This window comes from Panthera tigris, chromosome A3 (assembly GCF_018350195.1).
Source record: "Panthera tigris isolate Pti1 chromosome A3, P.tigris_Pti1_mat1.1, whole genome shotgun sequence".
In the NCBI taxonomy this organism is placed as follows: Eukaryota; Metazoa; Chordata; class Mammalia; order Carnivora; family Felidae; genus Panthera; species Panthera tigris.
Window position 1 is genome coordinate 57,105,019 of NC_056662.1, and position 21,171 is coordinate 57,126,189.

Genomic DNA, 21,171 nt, shown 5'->3' on the forward strand with positions numbered 1-21,171 from the left:
GAGCAGCCCAAGTATCCATCAACTGATGAATGGATAAAGAAGATGTGGTATGTATATGTGTGCGTTGGATATGTATATATCCAACAGAATATTATTTGGCCATAAAAAAGAATGAAATCTTGCCATTTGCAACAACATGGATAGAGCTACAAGAGTATAATGCTAAGCAGAATTAAGTCAGTCAGAGAAAGGCAAATACCCTGTGATTTCACTCATATGTGAAATTTAAGAAACAAAACACACAAGCAAAGGAAAAAAGGGGAGAGAAAGAGGAAAACCAAGAACAGACTCTTTAGAGAACTGATGGTTACCAGAGAGGAGGTGGGGGGGGGGTAGTGTAATAGGGGATGAGCATTAAAGAGTACACTTATCATGATATAAATTAAGTGATAAAAAAAATATACAGAGACATGGGGACTAGAAAGTACCAAATGACTTCATTATGAGAGAGGCTGTTCTAGAATGAAGGAAGACAGAATTTGAGTGAGCTGTCCGCCTTCCACCATGCCATAAACCAATTGCTGGCCATGATCTGTGAAGTTTTCCACATTCTAACTTCAAAGCTACAAGGACCCTGAATGCACCCTGCCCCCAACCACCGCATGTAGTCTTTCTGACCTTGAGAAGATGGCTGGTATTTTAGGAAAATCCTCCTACTGTGAGCACAAGGATAGGTAAAGAACACAAACCTAAGGGCTCTCTGAATCAAGACCTAAATGGGTAATCATGAACATATTTCACTGCAAGAAAAAGACCTGTTTTTTAAACACAAAAAATGTATATTTATTTTTGTGCCCCTATTAAAAGAAAACAAAGACCCCATCAGGTCAAGAACCATGCATTTAGCTACAATGCCACTGTCCCCAGAACGAATGGGTACTTCTTTTAGATTTATATGTGGGAGGAATGCATAATTCACATGGTTCCCGAAAGAAAGAGTGCCTTATTAAATAACCTAGTAAAATTCAGCAACCACAAACACATAGCAAAGCCTTTGACATAGCAGAGGGCTTGTATAATAACAAGCAACCTTTATAGCACCCCTGCTGTGCCAGGTGCTATGCAAGCTCCCTGTGTGGATTATGTCAGTTAACCTCATTACAAGCCTCTCAAGCAAGTTCTGTTATCATTCCCATTTTACAGATGAGAAAACAAAGGCAGACAGAGGCCCTCTTACTCAAGATGACACTGCTAATAAATGGTGGTGCCAGGATTTTTACTCAGGCAGTCTGACTCAAAGCCAGCACTGTTGAGGATGTAACCCTTGCTCTCTGTGAGCCCGGTTACCTCCGATGGGGAAGAGGTCTTAGTCCTCTGCCAAGCCCTTGCTCATCCTGTCTCAATTACAAGCCCCTCTGTATGAGCTTCGTATGGCTGCTGTAAGAAATTAGCCAGAACTTAGCAACAACAACACAGACTCATCATCTTATGCTTCTGGAGGTCAGCAGTCTAAAACCACTTTCACTGGGCTGAAATCAAGGTACTGACTGATAGGGTTGTATTCCTTCTGGAGGCTCTTTAGAGAGACTGTTCTCACTTTTTCTAGTTTCTGGAGGCCGCTCACAGGTCTGGACTCACGAGCCGGTCATGCCAACTTCCTTGGCCATCTCCTTCCGACTCTGACCCTCCTCCTACGATCCTCTCCTCAGGTTCTATGTGATCAGATCTGACCACCCAGACCATCTAGTGTTATCTCCCCATCTCAAGGCTCTAACTTAATCATGCCTGCAAAGTCCCTTCTGCCATGGAAGGTACCATATTCTCAAGGAGAGTCTGGGGATGAGAATCTTCAGGGGGCCGTCACTGAGCAGATGTGTGGTGGCCACAGTCAAGTGCGTGTTTCTGGATGAGCGTGACCGGAGTTGCTCAAGTGTGCTTGGTGACAGAGGCAAACAGAAGCTCTGCCACGCTAACCTGAATCAAAGGCTGGAATGTCCACTAGCAGGCGGGAGAGCCTGAGGAGAACAGAATGGCAAGGAGCATCTCTCTGAGCAAGTCTACAGGGCATCTCATCAGCGCTCCCCACCCCCCACCCCCGAATAGAAGCCACTTGTTAACTACACTCCTGAACATCTTCGGCTTCCATATTTTAGATTTTCTTTAACCCGACTTAAAAAAGTAAGATTTACCCAATAGAAAGTAATGAAGGCAAAAGCCAGATTAAGCTGATTAAAAATCGAAAGCATATGTTTTATACAAAAAAAGACATACACACAGCAATACACACTAGTGAGCACTGTCAAGTTGAAAATTTGTAACAAAAATAAATTATAACGGTCCCATTACTTCCTGAAATTGTCTAATGCTACGCAAAGGGTGCTTCACAATGATTTTATTATAAAGCATTTAAGCTTAGATACAAATATACAGAATAGGGGCGCCTGGGTGGCACAGTCGGTTAAGCGTCCGACTTCAGCCAGGTCACGATCTCGCGGTCCATGAGTTCGAGCCCCGCGTCAGGCTCTGGGCTGATGGCTCGGAGCCTGGAGCCTGTTTCCGATTCTGTGTCTCCCTCTCTCTCTCTGCCCCTCCCCTGTTCATGCTCTGTCTCTCTCTGTCCCAAAAATAAATAAAAAACGTTGAAAAAAAAATTTAAAAAACAAATATACAGAATAAACACCAAAGTACTTACTACCCAGCTCTTTCTAATCACTTTTTTTTTTAATTTTTTTTTTAATGTTTATTTATTTTTGAGACAGAGAGAGACAGAGCATGAACGGGGGAGGGGCAGAGAGAGGGAGACACAGAATCTGAAAGAGGCTCCAGGCTCTGAGCTGTCAGCACAGAGCCCGACGCGGGGCTCGAACTCACGGACCGCAAGATCACGACCTGAGCCGAAGTCGGATGCCCAACCGACTGAGCCACCCGGGCGCCCCTCGCTTTATTTTTTTTAAATAGAACATCAGCTACTGAGTTGAAATCCCTATACTTTTCTTACTACCCCTATTTCCCTCTCTCCCTCCTGGCATTGGATTTTAATCATTCCAAAAGTGATTTTTAAAAGGCTGGAGAATATTGTTTTTGTGAATATGATAAACATTTCCCTCTAAGATCACGTTCCCATCAGTCACTGGGCAAAATGTAAACCATATATAGGCAAAGAATAAGCTCCAGTTCATTATGGGAGCAATTGAACAAAAATTCTATTCAGAAATTATTGAAAGAGATAGAGCTTTGGTGTAAGAATAAAAGACATGAATGAATTTTACATGAATGTCCATGGTATCAATTTCCATGGCTTTGTGTCTTAACACGACACCACAGTGATGCTCATGTCTGCCAGACATGTCACTGTAACTTAATGCCGCTTCCTACCTGCACAGTGAGACACTGGAGGGAGAAGAACGGCCCTGGCAGGTACCAGAGGCCTCGGCATCCGGTAGTTCCCCGTTCAGGAAGCGTGGGCACGTCTAGGACATTGATGCGCTCTACAGGCTGGGGACAAAAGTTCCAAGTGTCCCTGTTCTGGCGTGTCACGGACAGCTTAATAATGCACGTGGCCTCTCAAGCAAAGGCCTAGTGGTGTTTTCATCGCAAAGGGGTTTTTTGTTGCGCTACGCTCTGACCTGAAGTCAAACCACCTCACTGCAATCATCTCGTAAGTACGCAAAACGACCCATTAGGGAGGCAAACACAATACAGTCTCCAAGCAGCTGAGAAGAATAGAAACCTTCTCTCCTCGCTGCAAAGACCATCATCTGCAGCTGACAGTCTTGGCACCATAAATTTGCATCTTCTTCATTTTTCTAAAAGCAGGCACAAGAAACTTACGAGGCGGTAATGGTCCAGGCTGGTGTCTGACTGTCTCCAGCCTCACTGGCTCTGAAGTGCGTGGCCAGGAGTGTCCTTGGGGACAGGGTCATGTCAAAGCATGTCACTGTAGCAATGTCCTTACAGAGAACTAAGATTTTCTTCCTCCATCAGCATGGGATCACATGACGATTTCATGCCTGAAATCCATGCCTTCTCATCCTCATTCTGAGCATCAGTGTGACAGATAATATCTGCACCAAAATAATAACCTAAACAGAGGCGCCTGGGTAGCTCAGTCGGTTGAGCGTCCAACTTCGGCTCAGGTCATGAGCTTGTAGCTCGTGAGTTCAAGCCCTGCGTCAGGCCCTGTGCTGACAGCTCAGAGCCTGGAGCCTGCTTTGGATTCTGTGTCTCTCTCTCTCTCACTCTCTCTTCCCCTTCCCTACTCACTCTCTGTCTCTCTGTCTCTCTCTCTTTCCAAGATAAACATTAAACTTTTTTTAATTCAAAATAATAACCACGACAGGCTCATTTTAGAAAATTCTAGTTGAATCTCTTAACTCTAAAGCTCCATCAAATATAAAACCATTGGCCTTTAGAATTTGCAATAGAGCCTTACTTTTATAAGCCTATGTCACTGAGTCATCCCCCCCTTCCCATGCACATTTCTCTTTCCTAGTCTCCAGAGCTAGCTAATATGATTATGAAGCACAATTTAAGATCAACCAACATTTTCTTAGCATTTACTCTGGGTCAAGTTCTGTGCTGGGGTCTAGGAAGATAAAAAGCAAGTAAGACACAGCTTCTATTTTCAAAGGTTCACAATCTCAGAGGAGAAAGGGCCACACAAAGATAGCATCGTGACACAACAGTGCAAGCGCCAGATATGGGGATTGGAAATGAGGCTTTGGGAGTGCAGGGAAGGAAATCACTCTACCTCTCACAAAGGAGGAGACATTTGAGCAATATCTCTATGGCTAAGGGAAGAGCTCACCAAGCAGGAAGAAGTCGAGCAAAAGCAGTGGCCATGTACGAAGGCATGAAAAAGAAAAAAAAAAAAAAAGTTGGCATATTCAGGGAACAAGGAATGATTTGGTTAGCCAGAGATGACGATGCCAAAAGAAAGGAGTTAGGGGCCAGATAATGATAAATGACACGGTTATATGTTATGCTCAGGAGTTTCAACTTTATTCCAAAGGTTGGAGGGGAAAAAATGAGAGATTCTACCTTTGATCTTATACTTAATGCCTATTTCCCCAACCCAACTGTTAGTTTCATGATGAAAAAATAAAATAAAATAAAATAAAAAGTGTCATCAATGTTTAGCATAGTGTCCAGCAGGTCATTAATGTGTTTCAAATCAATGACTACTTTGGATCCAGGGATGGATTGTTCACAGAGATGTTGGTGTGGTGTGCACAGATCTTGTGTTTTATCAAGAGAACTCTGAAGGAAATGCAGAGACCAGATTTGGAGGGACAGGAACCTAGAGGCTGGAGTCAACTCATTTCCTACAATGGTTGGTCATTTTGTTTGTAAAATCCATCGTAGCCCCTACCTGGCCCATACGATATCCCAAAATGTGTCCGTGTTTTGACAGGTGTTGGCCTCCATTCTGCGGGGCCACATGGAGGTAAGGTATGTATAGAATTCACTGGTGTTTTCTGCTTTGTTATTACCTTACCTCACATTACATTTTAACATAAATGTATGGTGATTATCACCAATTTAGAGGCGGAGAAGCTAAAGCACTACAATTAGTGGTTTTTACCTTCACCAGCAATTGAGGTTTTCTTCATCACTACGTCATGCTAAATACAGCATACACAAAATTCAGGCCAGCTAATACTATCTCAACAGAGTCTTTGGGGGGAAAAACAAACTTTGTATTTAGAGGACCTGTCATTTGACTATTCCTGAATAGAAAATTCCAACAAATCCTTTGCTCTGTACTGCAAGACTCCATCCCAGCAGTCCACGAAGCCAGTCTTCCATGGACGTTCATTTCCTTCTACCAGAATATAGATTTTGAGAGAGCAGGACTAGCATTCAACCACGCTTACCATGGTTCACTTCATGTTATGGTACTGAGTTGCATGTTCAAATAATCCTGGCTGAGCTTAGTTTAATGAAGGTCCAGAACCCTTCATTTAGATGGCTGTGATCTGTAGGACGAAAGGGACCAGCGTCAATACGGAATGCATACCCTGTCTGTGTTTATGTACATATGGTGATGCCATGCCTCAGTGACTTCAGTTTATAAATACAAGTGCTTTTACTTTTTTTTTTTTTTTTTAAGGTTCATTTATTGAGAGAGAGTGAGAAAGAAAACAAGTGCAGGAGCACAAGTGGGGGAAGGGCAGAGCGAGAGGAGGAGAGAGAATCCCAGGCTCCGTGCTATCAGGGCAGAGCCAGACGCGGGGCTCGATCTCGCAGACTGTGAGATCATGACCTGAGCTGAGATCAAGAGCCGGATGCTTAACCAACTGAGCCACCCAGGTACCCCACTTGTATGTTTCTGAAGAGTGGCCAATTCTCTAAATTTCCATTCCCAGATTAGGAGACTTCTTCTGTAATCTGAACTGCTTATTGGAGTTAAACAAATAAAAAGAATGTTGCAAAGTTCTTGGCCCCTGTTCTATCTCCACATGTGAACTTAAAACGTATGGATTCAGTTGCAGAAAAATACGGTCCAAATTATAACTGCATATTCTCAATAAAGACTTTGCCAGATAGGAAAGCATACTCCACTAATCAGTGTCAAGCATTAGCAGTGACAAAGGACAATTAAAAAGCTTTCTCTGTATTGATTAAAGCCAGGTCTCGTGGTGACTCAGGGTACACTGCATGTTCTCAGAATAAAGTACTCACTCATGTGAGGTAAATTAATTATTCCAGGGCATGAATTACTATATAATGGATTGCCTCTTCTACAAAACCTGACAACCGAGAGAGAGAGAGAGAGAGAGAGAGAGAGAGAGAGAGAGTTTGACATATGAGAAAATGCAAGCAAAATTTGTTTTTAAAGAAGGATCCGAGTCTAAGAACGGAACAATCTTTCTTAAAATACCAAAGAAAAGCAAACTTAAACTATTGCAAATGTCTGGTTATTCGTGTAGTCTTGCCCATTTCGTGTATTTTCCACGTCTTTTGTTTCTTCTCCTTTATAGGCTTTCAACTCAGGTCAACTAACATTTATAGGTCACTCACTGAGTGAGGGTTGATTTTGTGGAGAGAACATATAAAGAATCATTATCAATAGTATAGTGACATACAAGGCATCAAGGGACCCACGGAGTCCACTGACTCTAGTTGGGGAGTGTTGGCAAAGGCCTTGCGTTTCTTTCATAAAAATATAGCTTCTCTGTAATGACTAGAAAGCCTGGGACAAACATAAATGCCTGGGCCCCATCCCAGACCTATACAGACTCAGAATCTCTAGCTGGGGCCTGGGATTCTGTAGACACGTAAGACAACTTTCCAGCTGATTCCTAAATACATCAAAGTTTGAGGAAAGCAGGAGGGGTTACAGGCGGAGGGTTCAGTGGAGTAAGAATGAACGAGAAAAAGCGTTGAAACTTGAATCATTTTATTTACAGTGTTATTGGAGAGTGAAAATAAGGGCCAACATGAGATGTATGGACTGAATTAAACCTCACCACCTATTCTCTCCTTCCTTTCTCCCAATTTCCATTACTCGGTTCTGGGTGTAGGTTCTATCTTCTCTTGCCTGGACGGCACACATTCTTGTCCTGGCAAGCCTCCACCTAGGCACCTTCACTCTGCTGCCAGAAGCTGTTCCCTCTCCTCCCACCCAGAAGGCGAATCCTCTGCCCCGGGGGTGGGGGGGGGGATCCAGTGAGCCTGAGGCCATGACTGCCTGCCAGCTTTCACCCCAGAGTGCTATGAAAATACTACTAGTTTGATGTGTGATGGCCTAAGAAAGCTTTGGAGGCACTCCAGTCTTCACTATGAAACAGAAACACAATTGCGTCACCTCTTTGCTCAAAGCTTCCAAAGGTTCCCAACTGCCTACAGCACAAAGCAGGGCGAGACCAAGCACCTACCGCCTTTCTCATCACCCCGGGGTTCCATTCCCTGGAGGCAGCAAAGCTTTTCGCCTTGGAGCTCTCTGCTGCGCATCACCCTTGGCACATAATGCCCTTCTCTTCATCACTGAGGCCTCAACTCAATACGTCACCAGTCCAACCCTCACTATACTACAAAGGACTGAGCTTTCCTGGATAACTTGTGGTCAACACAGACCGAGAGGCAGGTCACACTGGAATTAAGTTTAACTTCACAACACCTTCTTCCGGTACTTCTCCCACCACAGGGCTGGTCATGTGACACAGTCTGATCCAATCATGATCCTTGCTTTGAAATGTCTTCTAACAGGAGCTGGCAGAGTAGAACTCCCTGAACGCTTTAGTGACAAGAGTCGCAGAGCAATAAAGCCCGATCTGTCTGTAACCCCTGCTTGATGCTTTAGAGATGGCTAGCCTATCAGAAGGAAGCCATCACACAGAGTAAGATGAAAAAGAGAGAGAGGGGCTTCTGGCCTGGGGTCCCATCAACCCAAAGCCAAATCTACACCGGCCCTCATCAAGAGGTGATTTACAAGAACCTCTATTCAAATAAATCTGGTTTGATTTTGGGTTTCACTGGGTGACCAATAATCTGTTTTGATCTGGGTTTCCCTTGCTCACACAGAGCCTCCCTCTACTGTCTGAGCTGGGCTCCTGCTTACAAGGACCCCAAGTGACTCTATTTACCTTAAATAGCCGGGGATTAACTGCGAGGGTGCATGTGGGAAAAAGATTCTTGGCCACTTTTCCAGATCCCCTGGAATCAAATGCCCTCATGTCTGACTGGCATAAAGGAAGTGGCAACAGAGGGACAGGGCACACTGACAGAAAATACTAGAGCATCAAGAGGAGCTACTCACAGCTGCCCCATGCCACGGGCACCAAGAGAGGAAGTCTCTGGGTTCATTTCAGGCTAGCTTCCTCCCCCACACAGCCAACTGCTAAGTAGTACACTAAGGTTTGGGGCGCCTGGGTGGCTTGGTCAGTTAAGCGTCCGACTTCGGCTCAGGTCATGATCTCACGGTCCGTGAGTTCGAGCCCCGCGTCGGGCTCTGTGCTGACAGCTCAGAGCCTGGAGCCTGCTTCAGATTCTGTGTCTCCCTCTCTCTCTGCCCCTCCCCTGTTCATGCTCTGTCTCTCTCTGTCTCAAAAATAAATAAACGTTAAAAAAAAATTAAAAAAAAAAAAAAAAAAAAAGAAGTACACTGAGGTTTGTTAAAGCAAGGTGAAAGAGAAACAGGTTTTCCTTAGGGCACCTGTCCTGTTCTTGAAAGAGCAAATGTTGACCCCCATTGCTGAATTCCCTCATGAAGGGAACGGGACATTGATTCGAGCCATGTGGCCAAAGGCTGGTGTCCTACTCAGAAGTACTAGCTGGGAAGTAACTGCATGCTTTCCTTCAGCATCAGTTTGCTGCAACATTTTCATTTTTCATTAAAACAGAAAAGGCAATTGCTTCTCAGCAATTATACAACATTTACGTTTCTGATTTATCATCTTACACTTACATTTTGGCCTACATATTACTAGAAAACAATTTTAGGGGCGCCTGGGTGGCTCAGTCGGTTAAGCGTCTGACTTCGGCTCGGGTCATGATCTCACGGTTGGTGAGTTCGAGCCTCGCATCAGGCTCTGTGCTGACAGCTCGGAGCCTGGAGCCTGCCTCGGATTCTGTGTCTCCTCCTCTCTCTGTCCCTCCCATGCTCATGCTCTGTCTCTGTCTCTTAATAATATATAAACTTAAAAAAAATAATAATAATTTTAGCCTTACTATTGCAATTTACTTATACCTGAGAATATGGAAGCGGAAAGCACCACGTGAAGTAGCGAGCTCTGGACCAAGAGCAACCCAGCGATGTGGTGCTGTGATTGTTTTGACATAAACACAAACAAGACTTAAAGAGTCCAAAGAGCAAAGTGACAGTAACCCCAGTACTACCCGATCACTGGTTATTATCGAGAACCTCTATTCATCAGAGATCTCAGGGAATGGGGTTCTTAATTCAGGAGCCAACTGTTAAAGTTTCATGTAATGTAAATAAATGTAGCAGGCAAACACCAACCACGTTCCCTAAAGTAAAGATGTGTGAAAACGACACGCCTAAAGGAGCCACCAAAGCCCTCCAGTGAGGAAGGCAGGCCTCAAATTCTATCACTCTATTCAGTTGCTCTCAAAAGAGAAATCCATAAAGTGCACTTCACAAAACGAAACACACTTATGGTGACATTCACTGTGACCCCTCTTTTTTAATTTTTATACTCTTTTCAGGAACTGCCACGAAATATTCCCCTGGGCCACTTGCTGCATTCTTACCCTCCCTGAACATGCCGAATGACAAACTGTGTGACCGAAATCATATACCACTCTTGTAGTCGAGAACTCATGGCCTCTATGAATGATATTCCCCATACAGATGATTATGATAATGTTTTTAATGTTTCTACGTATAAGAAGATGAGGCGTGAAAACACATTATTCTGAACACTGAATTTTACAATTTCAGTTTGTGAAAAACATAAAGTACCCAACCCCAGGGAATCTGTTTTAATGGACTTCGCTCATTCCTAGAGCGATAACAACTTTTTCTCAGGAACAGTCACTCCCCTTGGCCATGTTTTGAAGAGTTTATTCAAAGCCTCTAAATGTGGACCTTAGGGTAACAATTTTCCTTTCCTCACAGGGGCTTTAAGTTGACTTCTTAATCATCACAAGCCACCTCAGGAGAACCCTCTGCCCTCTCTTCTGTTATTCCTCTCTTGCTTTCTGACCTTCCTTGCTCTCAAAGAAATCTTCTTTATAAACAGCATGATTTATAAACATCCATGAAGGGAATGCATTTCCATTCTGTTTCTTACCTCCATCTTTTCTTGCCCTGTTTTTTTTTTTTTTTTTATTCTACTGTATCAGACGGAAGAAAAATATATTTCAACGTCTTCAAATATCCAAACAGCAAAAACTAATGGCGAGCACTAGAGAACACTGTTACCTAATAGAAATATAATGCGACCTTAAATTTCCTAGTAGCCATGATTAAAACTGTAAAACGAAGGGCGCCTGGGTAGCTCTGTCAGTTGAGAGTCAGACTTCAGCTCAGGTCATGATCCCACCATTCGTGAGTTCAAGCCCCACATCAGGCTCTCTGCTGTCAGCGCAGAGCCTGCTTTGGATCCTCTGTCCCCCTCTCTCTCTCTGCCCCCTCCCCCACTCGTGTACATGCTCTCTCTCTCTCTCAAAAATAAATATTTTAAAAATGCAAAAAGAAATCGGTGCGATTAATTTTCATAATATATTGATTTCACTCAACAATTATTTATATTATTTATTGTTGCTTCAAGCTGAAATCAATATACAAATCATTAATGAGAGTTTCTACAATTTTTTTCCCACTAAATTTTAAAAATCTGGTGTCTAGTTTAAACTTAGAGCACATCTCAATTTAGACTAGCCACATTTTAAGTGCTCAAAAAGCCACATGTGGCTGGTGGTCACCACACTGGACAGCACTCAGGGAAAATGTGACAGCCCACTGGTTCTGCCCCTTCTTCTGAAAAACCAAGCAAACTCTGCAGTTCGTCAGTTTGACTCTGTTTTGTGAAACAGTTTAAACTATAAAAATAAATCCAAGCAATTTCATGAAGCACTTACACTACTCTGGATAAATACTGCACGATCTCACTCATGTGTGGAATTGAAAAAAAAAAAAACCAAGGTCATAGAAACTGAGAGCAGACTAGTAGTTAGCAGGAGTGGAGAGCAGAGGGGGTGGGGAGCAGGTGGAGGGAGTGAGGGAAATGGGTGATGGTGGCCAAAGGGTACAAACTTCCCTTATAAGATGAGTAAGTTATGGGATCTAGCGTACAGCAGGGTGACTGTAGCCAGACCTTGCTTATTTAGAATAAGTTTTTTCTAATGTTTATTTTCGAGAGACAGAATGCAAGCAGGGGACGGGCAGAGGGAGGAAGGGAGACACAGAATCCAAAGCAGGCTCCAGGCTCTGAGCTATCGGCACAGAGCCCTAAGTGGGGCGCGAACCCACGGACCACAAGATCATGACCTGAGCCGAAGTCAGACGCTTAACCGACCGAGCCACCCAGGCGCTGCAGAATGAGTCTCTGTCCGTCTCTATACTCCGAAATGTTAGAGGGATGCAAGATGGAAAGTGCTATGGAACAACACAACTTAAGGAGGAGGCAGACATGCGTTGCAGTATGCACGCATGGGAGCCACAGGGCACCGGGACCTGGGGCTGTCCTTAGAGCATCCCCTACCCATTCTTTACTTGTGATGCTTCAAGAGCTCCAGCTGGCCTGCACTGAAACCAATAACTGACTCAAAGTGCCGGCTGTAGGATGAAGTCAATTCTCAAAGGCCATTTCTTCTTTGAGTGTGCGCAGGGAAAGGTATGAGCGCTGGGATGGGAGTGGATTTGAAGTTCAAACTAGAAATAAGCTGATGTGATCTGCTTGCTCTCTGTTTAGACAGGCTTTAAGACCAAATGGATTTGCATGGAGGCCAGGCCGGAGGGTGTGTAATAACAGATTACTTGGGGGCACTATTTATCCTGGTTGCATTATCCAGATTGATTTATTAAAGCTCCAAGTCACCTTCTTACACTAAGGAAAACATTCACTAACCTGAGACAAGTCTAGGAAAATTAATAAAAGGCGCTTGTCTTCCACATACACATACAAATATATGTATATACGTACATATGTAAGGTTTTATGAATGTCCTGCAATGTCAAGAGTTCATTTTTGCCCCATATTTGGAGAAGAGCAGAATACATGAACATTCTGCAAGCAGGAACATTCTGGCACACTGGCCTATGATTCCATATGACTGTATCTTAAAGAGACGGTCTTCTAAATGCTACCAATGGTAGGCTGGTCAAGAGAAACCAGGACAGTCGCTATAAAATGGCAAACAAAGGCATGCTTTCCTATTTTTCTCAATGTTTGAAAAAAATGACAATTACCAACTCATACACCGAGAAATGAGGAGAGAAAAAACGGCCTTCACATCTTCAGCAATGACTCCTCAGTCCAGCTAGCTTGGCCCACTCCTAGACTTCATTTCTGAGCTTATCATTCTGGAAATTCCCTGTTAAAGTCTCACTTAAAAATTGTCATACAAATGTGCAGTTTTTTTAAGTGTATACTGGGACATAGGCTGGACTGGCCTGGTAACTGGAGTCCAAGGGTCCAGGACCAGCTTACAAAGACTCACCTGCAGCCATGTTTTTTCACCACCTGAGTCTCAGTTTACTCATTCATAAGACAGGACTTATATTTACTATTGCCTACAGTCTTTGCCACAATGCTGCTAGAATGATTGAAACAACAAATGGAAAACATTAAAAAATTTTTTTTAAATGTTTATTTTTGAGAGAGACACACACAGAGTGTGAGCAGGAGAGGGTCAGAGACAGAGGGAGACACAGAAACCGTAGCAGGCTCCAAGCTCTGAGCTGTCAGCACAGAGCCAGATGTGGGGCTTGAACTCATGAATGGTGAGATCAGACCCAAGCCGAAGTTGGACGCTTACCCGACGGAGCCACCCAGGTGCCCCCAAATGGAAAACATTTTAAGTACCCTCAAGAGAAGGAAGACTAAGGAATTATGAATCCATGAAAGAAAAAATCAACTAAGAAATACTGGGTGCTTATTCTCCTATCTGAAGGAGGATTTAGCCATTTTTTGAAACTCCTGGAGCACCTCAAAGAGAAACCAGCACTTCCCCGCAGGCTGCAAGCTGCTGTGGAGACTAACATCCCTTCCTTCGTGACTGTGTGTTTTTAGCATCTCATGGACTGGAGCACGGGGGACGTGGCGGGCACGAGGTGAGGACCGAAAGAGGTGCTTGATGTCCACAGGAAGAGAACAAAGTCCTACTTCAGTTCACTTCTTTGTGGATCTGATCTGTGGAATCATCTTACACATCCGTTTGTGTCTTTGGATAAGGGGAAGGGGACAACATGGAATTGTCAGTGTCTTATCTCTGAGCATTTTTCTGAACATAAAGCCCAAAACATACAAACCAAGACACGCATTTCTAAAGCCAATAGCTATTCCGCTTCCTCTATATGCCCTACCATGCTGCTGTGATTCTCAAAGGTGTCCAGTGCTCCTGAGACATGAAATTCCCAGTTCAAGGGACTACGGATACTTCCTTTTAACTTTAGCTGCAGTGCTGTGGAGCTGCCTATGAAACACACACGCACGTGCACTTTTCCTACTGCAACAATCTGTTCCGGTGTAGAAATGAACAAGAGAATATTAGCAAAGAAGGAATTTCATTTACCCTCCTAGGGGTTGCAGCGAAAACCCTCCCGAACACACAGGAAGACAGGACTATCATTAATTGCTTAACATTAAATTAGCTTCATGAAAGTTATGAAGAGACCACAAAGGGGAAACCAGACCTAGGGATGCCTAGAAATCAGCTCTCCAAATAGCTTCTGTCAGACAGAGGAGGAGAAGGCAGATAGAACTCCACCTCGTGTTATTTCACGTACTTGTTGTCAGTGAAAATCAGATATCTCCACAATTCCATGACAAAATAAACAGCTGCAAGGGGAACTTTTGAATGCCCACGGTACATCACTCCCAACATCTCTCCAAAGAAACCAAGGTGCTGAATTCCTACCCAGGGCCTTCCTACCTAAAAGACTGACTGCATTTTGAGCTCAGACCCAAGTCTTCTGTTCTGTGGAAGGATGTTTCTTTTTAATCAGACTTTTGTGTTAACTTCCTGCTCACTGAGTGATCTCAATCTTGGACAGGCTGCTGCCTAACAGCCCACCCAAGACAAAGTGCAAGCACAGAGGGTTACAGCATCTGGAAGGCAATCAGAAGGGGAAGGAAGAGAAAGGAGAGATAGATGGAAGGAAGGGAGAGAGGGAGAGAGGGAGGAAACCAGGCGAAACTCAAGCAGGACAGATGCACTTTGCTACACTGTGTTACAGATACTGACAGGGGCTTTAACCTTCCTCTCTGCTCCCCAGCTGCCTAACCTCAGTGCCTATTTTCCTTTCTACGTGGCTGCGCACTTCTCTCAAGAAAACAGGGGAAATCACTGAGCATGCTCAGCATGTCACATGCCTTCACTCCCATTAACCTTAAAATTTGTTTTTAAATGGCAGAAGAGTGCAATTAGCATGAAGTATGATGGGAATTCTTAAACTCCGTGCAATTTAAATGCAGAAAAAAAAAATCCCTAGTTCTATAAAAACAGCACACATGGATATGCAATTTTAACTGCATCATTAGAGGGGATCCCCTGGACCGACGTCCCAAGGTAAGGGTAGTACTTACAATGGGGAAGAGCACACAGTGCACTTTTCAAAGGGGCGACACGCACACCTTGGATGTACACCATACAGAAGCATCACGCATGGGCGAGTCCTGAATAGCATACTAATACCCCACATTAGAAAACAGGGTGGTCCTTCTGAGAACAAACACACTCCAACATCAATCTGTCACTTCATTGGCTATCATAGGGTAACGGGTGTGTATGGTAATTCCAGATCCAAAAATGTTTAAATCTCCTGCCATGTCTTATTTAACAGTTAACTTATTATGTTAGCGCACTACACGCAATGACAAAATTTGTTTAAATGTAATAAAGGACCTTTCTGTACAGTAAGCTGTTTCCACACTGAAGCTGGAAACAGAGGTGATGTTTTTCCTCCACCAACAAACCATGCAGAGGATTCCCTGTGCTATCTCCCAGGGATATGTGGCCCTATTTGTCCCTGATTTCCTAATTCCCAGAGCAAGTAAACCCCTAATCGCATCTTCGCAGGAGGTCGGGACCTTGGTGGAGAACCAACCAACCACCGTGGACCCTGGGCCTCACGGACATTTCTAGGCAAGATGCACCAGGACCCCAACCCCTTGCAACACGTCAACTATCCCCCCAGCACCCTGGATCTTCCCATCTCAGTCCCTGCCAATGTCAAACATATTTAGATAATTGTGTGGGTGTTCTAGAACTTTCACTTGTGCACGTGGGCAAACGATATTCAAGGTTCTGACACAAACTGCTGTTAGCACACTGTTGGGATACTAGACACAGAGTTCCACCCCCATCATTCTTTAGAGACCTTGTAACTAGCTGATCACACACTTTCAATGACACTGGTCAAAGAACAGTGAGGAAACTGGAAGTCATACAAATGATATGAATAGCAACCAGGAAGATACAGAACATTTCATTACTGGGTCAAACTGGATTAATATGTTGCTTTATTTAGGCTCTCTGTGAAACAGAAAACCACACAACCTTTAACTCATGGCTTGCATTATAATGGATTCCACTCTCCTCAGGGAGAGGCACCTGACTTCTTCCACCACAAACCTAGTCTGCTTCCAATATAGCAGCAGTGATAGGAGGTGAAAAACAAACAGTCCTTAATCAAAGCAACATCTAAATCCGGCTGCAAGATGAAACTTCAAGAACCAGTCTCGGGTCTACAAACCTCAAAATGTAGCAGGGCCAAGCACAGAGCCCAGCACATGTCTAGCTATAAATAAGTATTTATCAAAATGAAACCATATAGAGCCATTCCATTACTAAGCATTTCTCACCAACCCTATACAGGGTGTGACCATAGTAGGCTTGTTTTTGGAAATTACAAAAATATCCACACTCAACAGGGAGCCTCCTTCAAAGTGACCCTGTGAAGGCTAGAACCTGATCCAAACACCACCCTTCTCTAGCCCGCATGCAAGGCTTCTTGAGAAAAGTCCTTCAGAATTTGTCGGTGAATGATACACCAACTGTATCTTTAATAAAGAACTTCTTGCTTAATACATTTCTTGCCTTATAAACATACCTCTTTTTTAAAAAGCTAAGCTAAAATGACCTGATTACATGCTTTCCATATTGAATTTTGCTTTGAATGACTTAAACCTATTACTTCAAATCGAATGGAGCACACAAAGTGAAAGTTCCCTCCTGCCAATACCATTCGTATGAATATACATACGCAATTCCAGAACTCCAGATGCAGTTTGGGCAATCTGACCTTGCTGGAGTAAGTTTAGAGCCTCCCACGTGGACAACCTCTGAGTGAGCATCAAACTGGGAAAATTCTTGGTGCTTGACAATCAACCCCAACAGTTTATTGTCATGTTTCATATGAGACCCAAAAGAGAATTTCTTTAGTCGTTTTCCATTCTAGCACCAGATCGCTTTAGTATAAAATTGGCTGAATTTCTTCATTTCTTTGAAACTAAGAGTAAGGAGACTCTATTTTTAACTTTCTGGAAAGAATTTAAGGAACCCTGTTTTATAAAATGGATTCAACCTTTGCCTCTTGGCTTAGAATACATAAATTTAATGAAACTTCATCAGTAAGTGCTTTTAACAAAGAGTTAAATACTTACGCCATGATACCTGAGAGGTGAAACATTTCGGCTGTTATATAGGACAAATAACTGTACAGGAAGACAAAGAGTGGTTCAATCACCCGGATGTTATGCGTGAACCGAGTAGTAAATGCCGCTATAAATCCCAGGAAGATGCCAATCAACACCCCACCAATTCCCACAACAAAGAAGTTTGCAATTCCAGCAAACACGTCAATGGTCTCAATGGTTTTCATCTGGCAAAAAGACTTGAACAAGTTGTACAGGACCTGTGGGAGAAAGAGAGCGCATGGTCAAGACCCTTCCAACTTCCCCGTTTAACTGCAGCCACAGAAAAATCCACCTGGCCTTGCAACAAGGACATTCCTTCTATGTACCAAAGTTGCTGACCAGTGGCAATAACTATATTTCTCTATGTCATGTTTTAATATTGTGTTGAATAGCTTTGAACAGAAAGCCATGTAAAAGTGTATTGTCAGGAAAGAGATTTCTAAAAGTGAGGGAGAGGAGACTTCACAATTATGATGTGACTTGCTCCTAAAATGTTATTTTTTAAGATACCATCTAAAAGATAATTTTATGAGATGTGGTTGCCATCCAAGAGGCTCTGCTTGTATTACCGATGCTGGACAAGTAGTACGTCACAGAGAAAGCTTGTCCGTGTTGCTGTGAGTTTAGTTACTTTGTGAGGCTCTCTGGTGAAGCCCTGCCCTGGAAGGGGCCCCACCCAGCAGTCCAGGTACCCCATCTAAAGGTATCTTCCTCCCAGGGCACTGAGGTCCTCCCTTCTCACCCCTCCTCCTCACCCCGCCCACACATGCACATCAGCTAGAGGAGACCCAAAGGAACTTTCTTGAAGTCAAGAGGCACCTGTGTCATGTGTGTGTGTGTGTGCGTGTGTGTGTGCGCACTGTAATTTCATATATATTTTATCCCTTTTCTAAAGTAATGAGCTTACCCAGTTACTTGGCTTCTGAAAAATCCAGTCTTTACATAGTCTCAGTTTAATTAAGCTTCAAAAATGCCAGGCACTTCATGTCTGCTAGGGAATATGCTTGCAAACATGTTTCTAAGGGTCACTGGGCCAAATGAAACAGGAAGTGATGGCTTACGCCCTGCCACACTTTTTACAAAGCCAGCAAGTAAAATACTCCAGCAGGTGCCCTGCTTCTTTTCATTGCGTTATTTACAGCCAGAATCTCCAGGGAAGCTGGCTGTCAGGACATTGGGATGAAGGCCTTTTACAGTACAGGCCGTACTATCCCCTTATTTGGTTTCTGAGAAGCTAAAATTGAACCCATTTGTCCATGGTCACACAAAATGTCACAGGCAATATGAGAATCTAGGTCTTCTGACCTTCCTGGTAAGTTTTTCAAACTTCAACCATGGGAGAGTGAGTCAAGTTCTGACCCAGCGAACCAGAGTGTGATCTGGAAAAAAGTCTATTCCACTCTTCACCTCACTTAAGGTCCTTTTTTAGTCTACCGTGTTACAGGTTTTGTGTAATTTTTCCCTCTTTTCTGCTGGATCATACACTCCTTGTGGTCAGGGTTCATTCCTTATTATAATTTGCTTCTTCCATGCTGCCTGGAGGGGGACAATAAATGTCTGCTGGTTTTGAAGAAAGCAGATTACTAAGAAATTAGGAGCTTTGCTCATTCACAGGTATGACACTCAAGAGCATTTGGTCTTGGACCACCAAGAAATGACTTGAGTAAGAAGAAAAAAAAAAAGCAACTTATGCCCCCAAAGATTTGAATATGTTGAGAGTATCATCATTTGCTGAAAAAGAAACTGACTTCAAGCAGTGGCTGCTTCCTACTTTCAACCAGAGGCTTGCTGCATACAGGATTCCATCAGCATCAACATGCCACGGTTGCTTCCTGAGGCAGGTTCAGAGATGTGCTATATATACCCCATGTCTCCAAACAGCCAAGACTGAAGGGTGACGGTCACCTGCTTCCTGAGGAGAGAGGTAGGTTTCCTGGCCAGCCATCTCTGCATAGACAAGCTCCCCAGGCCACTTGGTCACTGTACTTCTATCCCCAGGCTCCATGACTTCTGCTCTCCTTGTCTCCCGCCTACACCAGCAAATCTCAGCTCTCCCTTGCTCAAATGCCCCATACAGCCAACACAAGACTCACTTCCTTTATTTTTAAAAAAAATTTGTTTAACGTTATTTAGTTTTGAGAGAGAGAGAGAGAGAGAGAGAGAGAGAGAGAGAGTGCAAGTGGAGGAGGGTCAGAGAGAAAGGGAGACACAGAATCCAGGGCAGGCTCCAGGCTCCGAGCTGTCAGTACAGAGCCTGATGTGGGGCTTGAACTCAAGAAACATGGGATTGTGACCTGAGCCAAAGTGAGATGCTTAACCTACTGAGCCACCCAGGGGCCCCAAGACTCACTTCCTTTAAATACTGTTATTCTATTTGTCACTCTCAAGTTTAAAATCCTTGACTTCCTGGGGTGCCTGGGTGGCTCAGTCAGTTGAGCGTCCGACTTCAGCTCAGGTCACGATCTCGCGATCTCGCGGTCCGTGAGTTCGAGCCCCGCGTCGGGCTCTGGGCTGATGGCTCAGAGCCTGGAGCCTGCTTCCGATTCTGTGTCTCCCTCTCTCTCTGCTCCTCCCCCATTCATGCTCTGTCTCTCTCTCTATCTCAAAAATAAATAAACGTTAAAAAAAAATTTAAAAAAAAATCCTTGACTTCCTGGGGTGCCTGGGTGGCTCAGTTGGTTAAGAGTCCAATTTCAGTTCAGGTCATGATGTCGCAATTTGTGACTTCGAGCCCCACGTCAGGCTCTGTGCTGACAGCTTGGGGCCTGGAGCTTACTTTGAATTCTATGTCTCCCTCTCTCTGCCTGTCCCCCACTCACACTCTGTCTCTCTCTCTCTCAAAAAAAGAAAAATTAAAAAAAAAGTAGTAATAATCAAATCGAATCAAATCCTTGACTTCCTGACTTTGGGGAAGGCTCAATACACCTGACAATTTTTTTTCTTTTTTTACCACTTTCCAACACCCTTCAGTCTGGAAGGGGGTCTCATCACAGCTCCACAAAACATACCATATTTATCCATTACTGCCCCTGGTTTCCTTCTTGTGGTTTCTCTTGGCAGAAACCTACCAAGTAAACCCAGGGCAATCTTTATCTATCTTCCATGGCCCAGCTGAAGCTGCTACTCCTCTCCAGAGCCTTCCTGTACGTCTACAGCCCCTGCAAATCACCTTATCCTCTGCCCTCCTACAACTAAGATGAGCTCCAAACCAGTTGGGCTTTGGTGATGCACCATCTTGCATTGTAGGTGTTGCCTCTTGGTGCCTACCTCATTTCCCCAGCAAAAGCAGAGAGTCCTTGCACACAGAACCCGAATCTCCTTCTCCTCCTCTCTCACATCTCCCCTCCCCACCCCATCGAGCACATTTATGAGGCCTCCAAAGGAGGTGCAGGCCCATGACCAGCATATAGTCACAGTTTTTCCAGAGGCATTTTCCTCCATTTCAATCCATCAAATCCATCCAAGGGACATTCTGGTTTCAATAGCTTTTTAGGTTTTGCAGAGAACAAAGCTGAGTCACAGGCACTGTACGTTCTGCACCCGGGCAGAAGCTCCAGTTGGATCAATCTACTGCCTCAGATACCAGGGCAATGTTACAGGGAAATGTCTTAGGTAGAGACGTTGCCTTGACAACCAGAAAGCTTTCCATAACCTCCCACCTGCTTTACACTGAACCTGATACCTAGTGATCAGCACAAGATAAAATTCTTTTAGTCACCACTGGCCATAACCCATAGTTAGTTCATTCCAGTTAAATACTTTAGTTGTATCACAGGGGAATCTATGTAGAAAAGTGCTTTTGGAGATTTTATTATATACTATATTTATATATATGTTATACGTGTATGTAAAATATATAAACATATATATAAATATGATGGCTACAATTATGTCGCTAGTTGGT

General features: G+C 43.8%; 1 protein-coding gene across 1 annotated transcript in view; it reads right to left on the reverse strand.

Moving 5' to 3' along the window:
* The window catches only part of SLC9A2 (solute carrier family 9 member A2), a 99,508-nt gene that overhangs the window by 35,189 nt on the left and 43,148 nt on the right, over positions 1–21,171 (reverse strand). Inside the window, exon 3 of the mRNA XM_015544618.2 lies at positions 17,235–17,485. Coding sequence (XP_015400104.2) covers positions 17,235–17,485 — 251 coding nt within the window. The remainder of the gene's footprint in view (positions 1–17,234; positions 17,486–21,171) is intronic.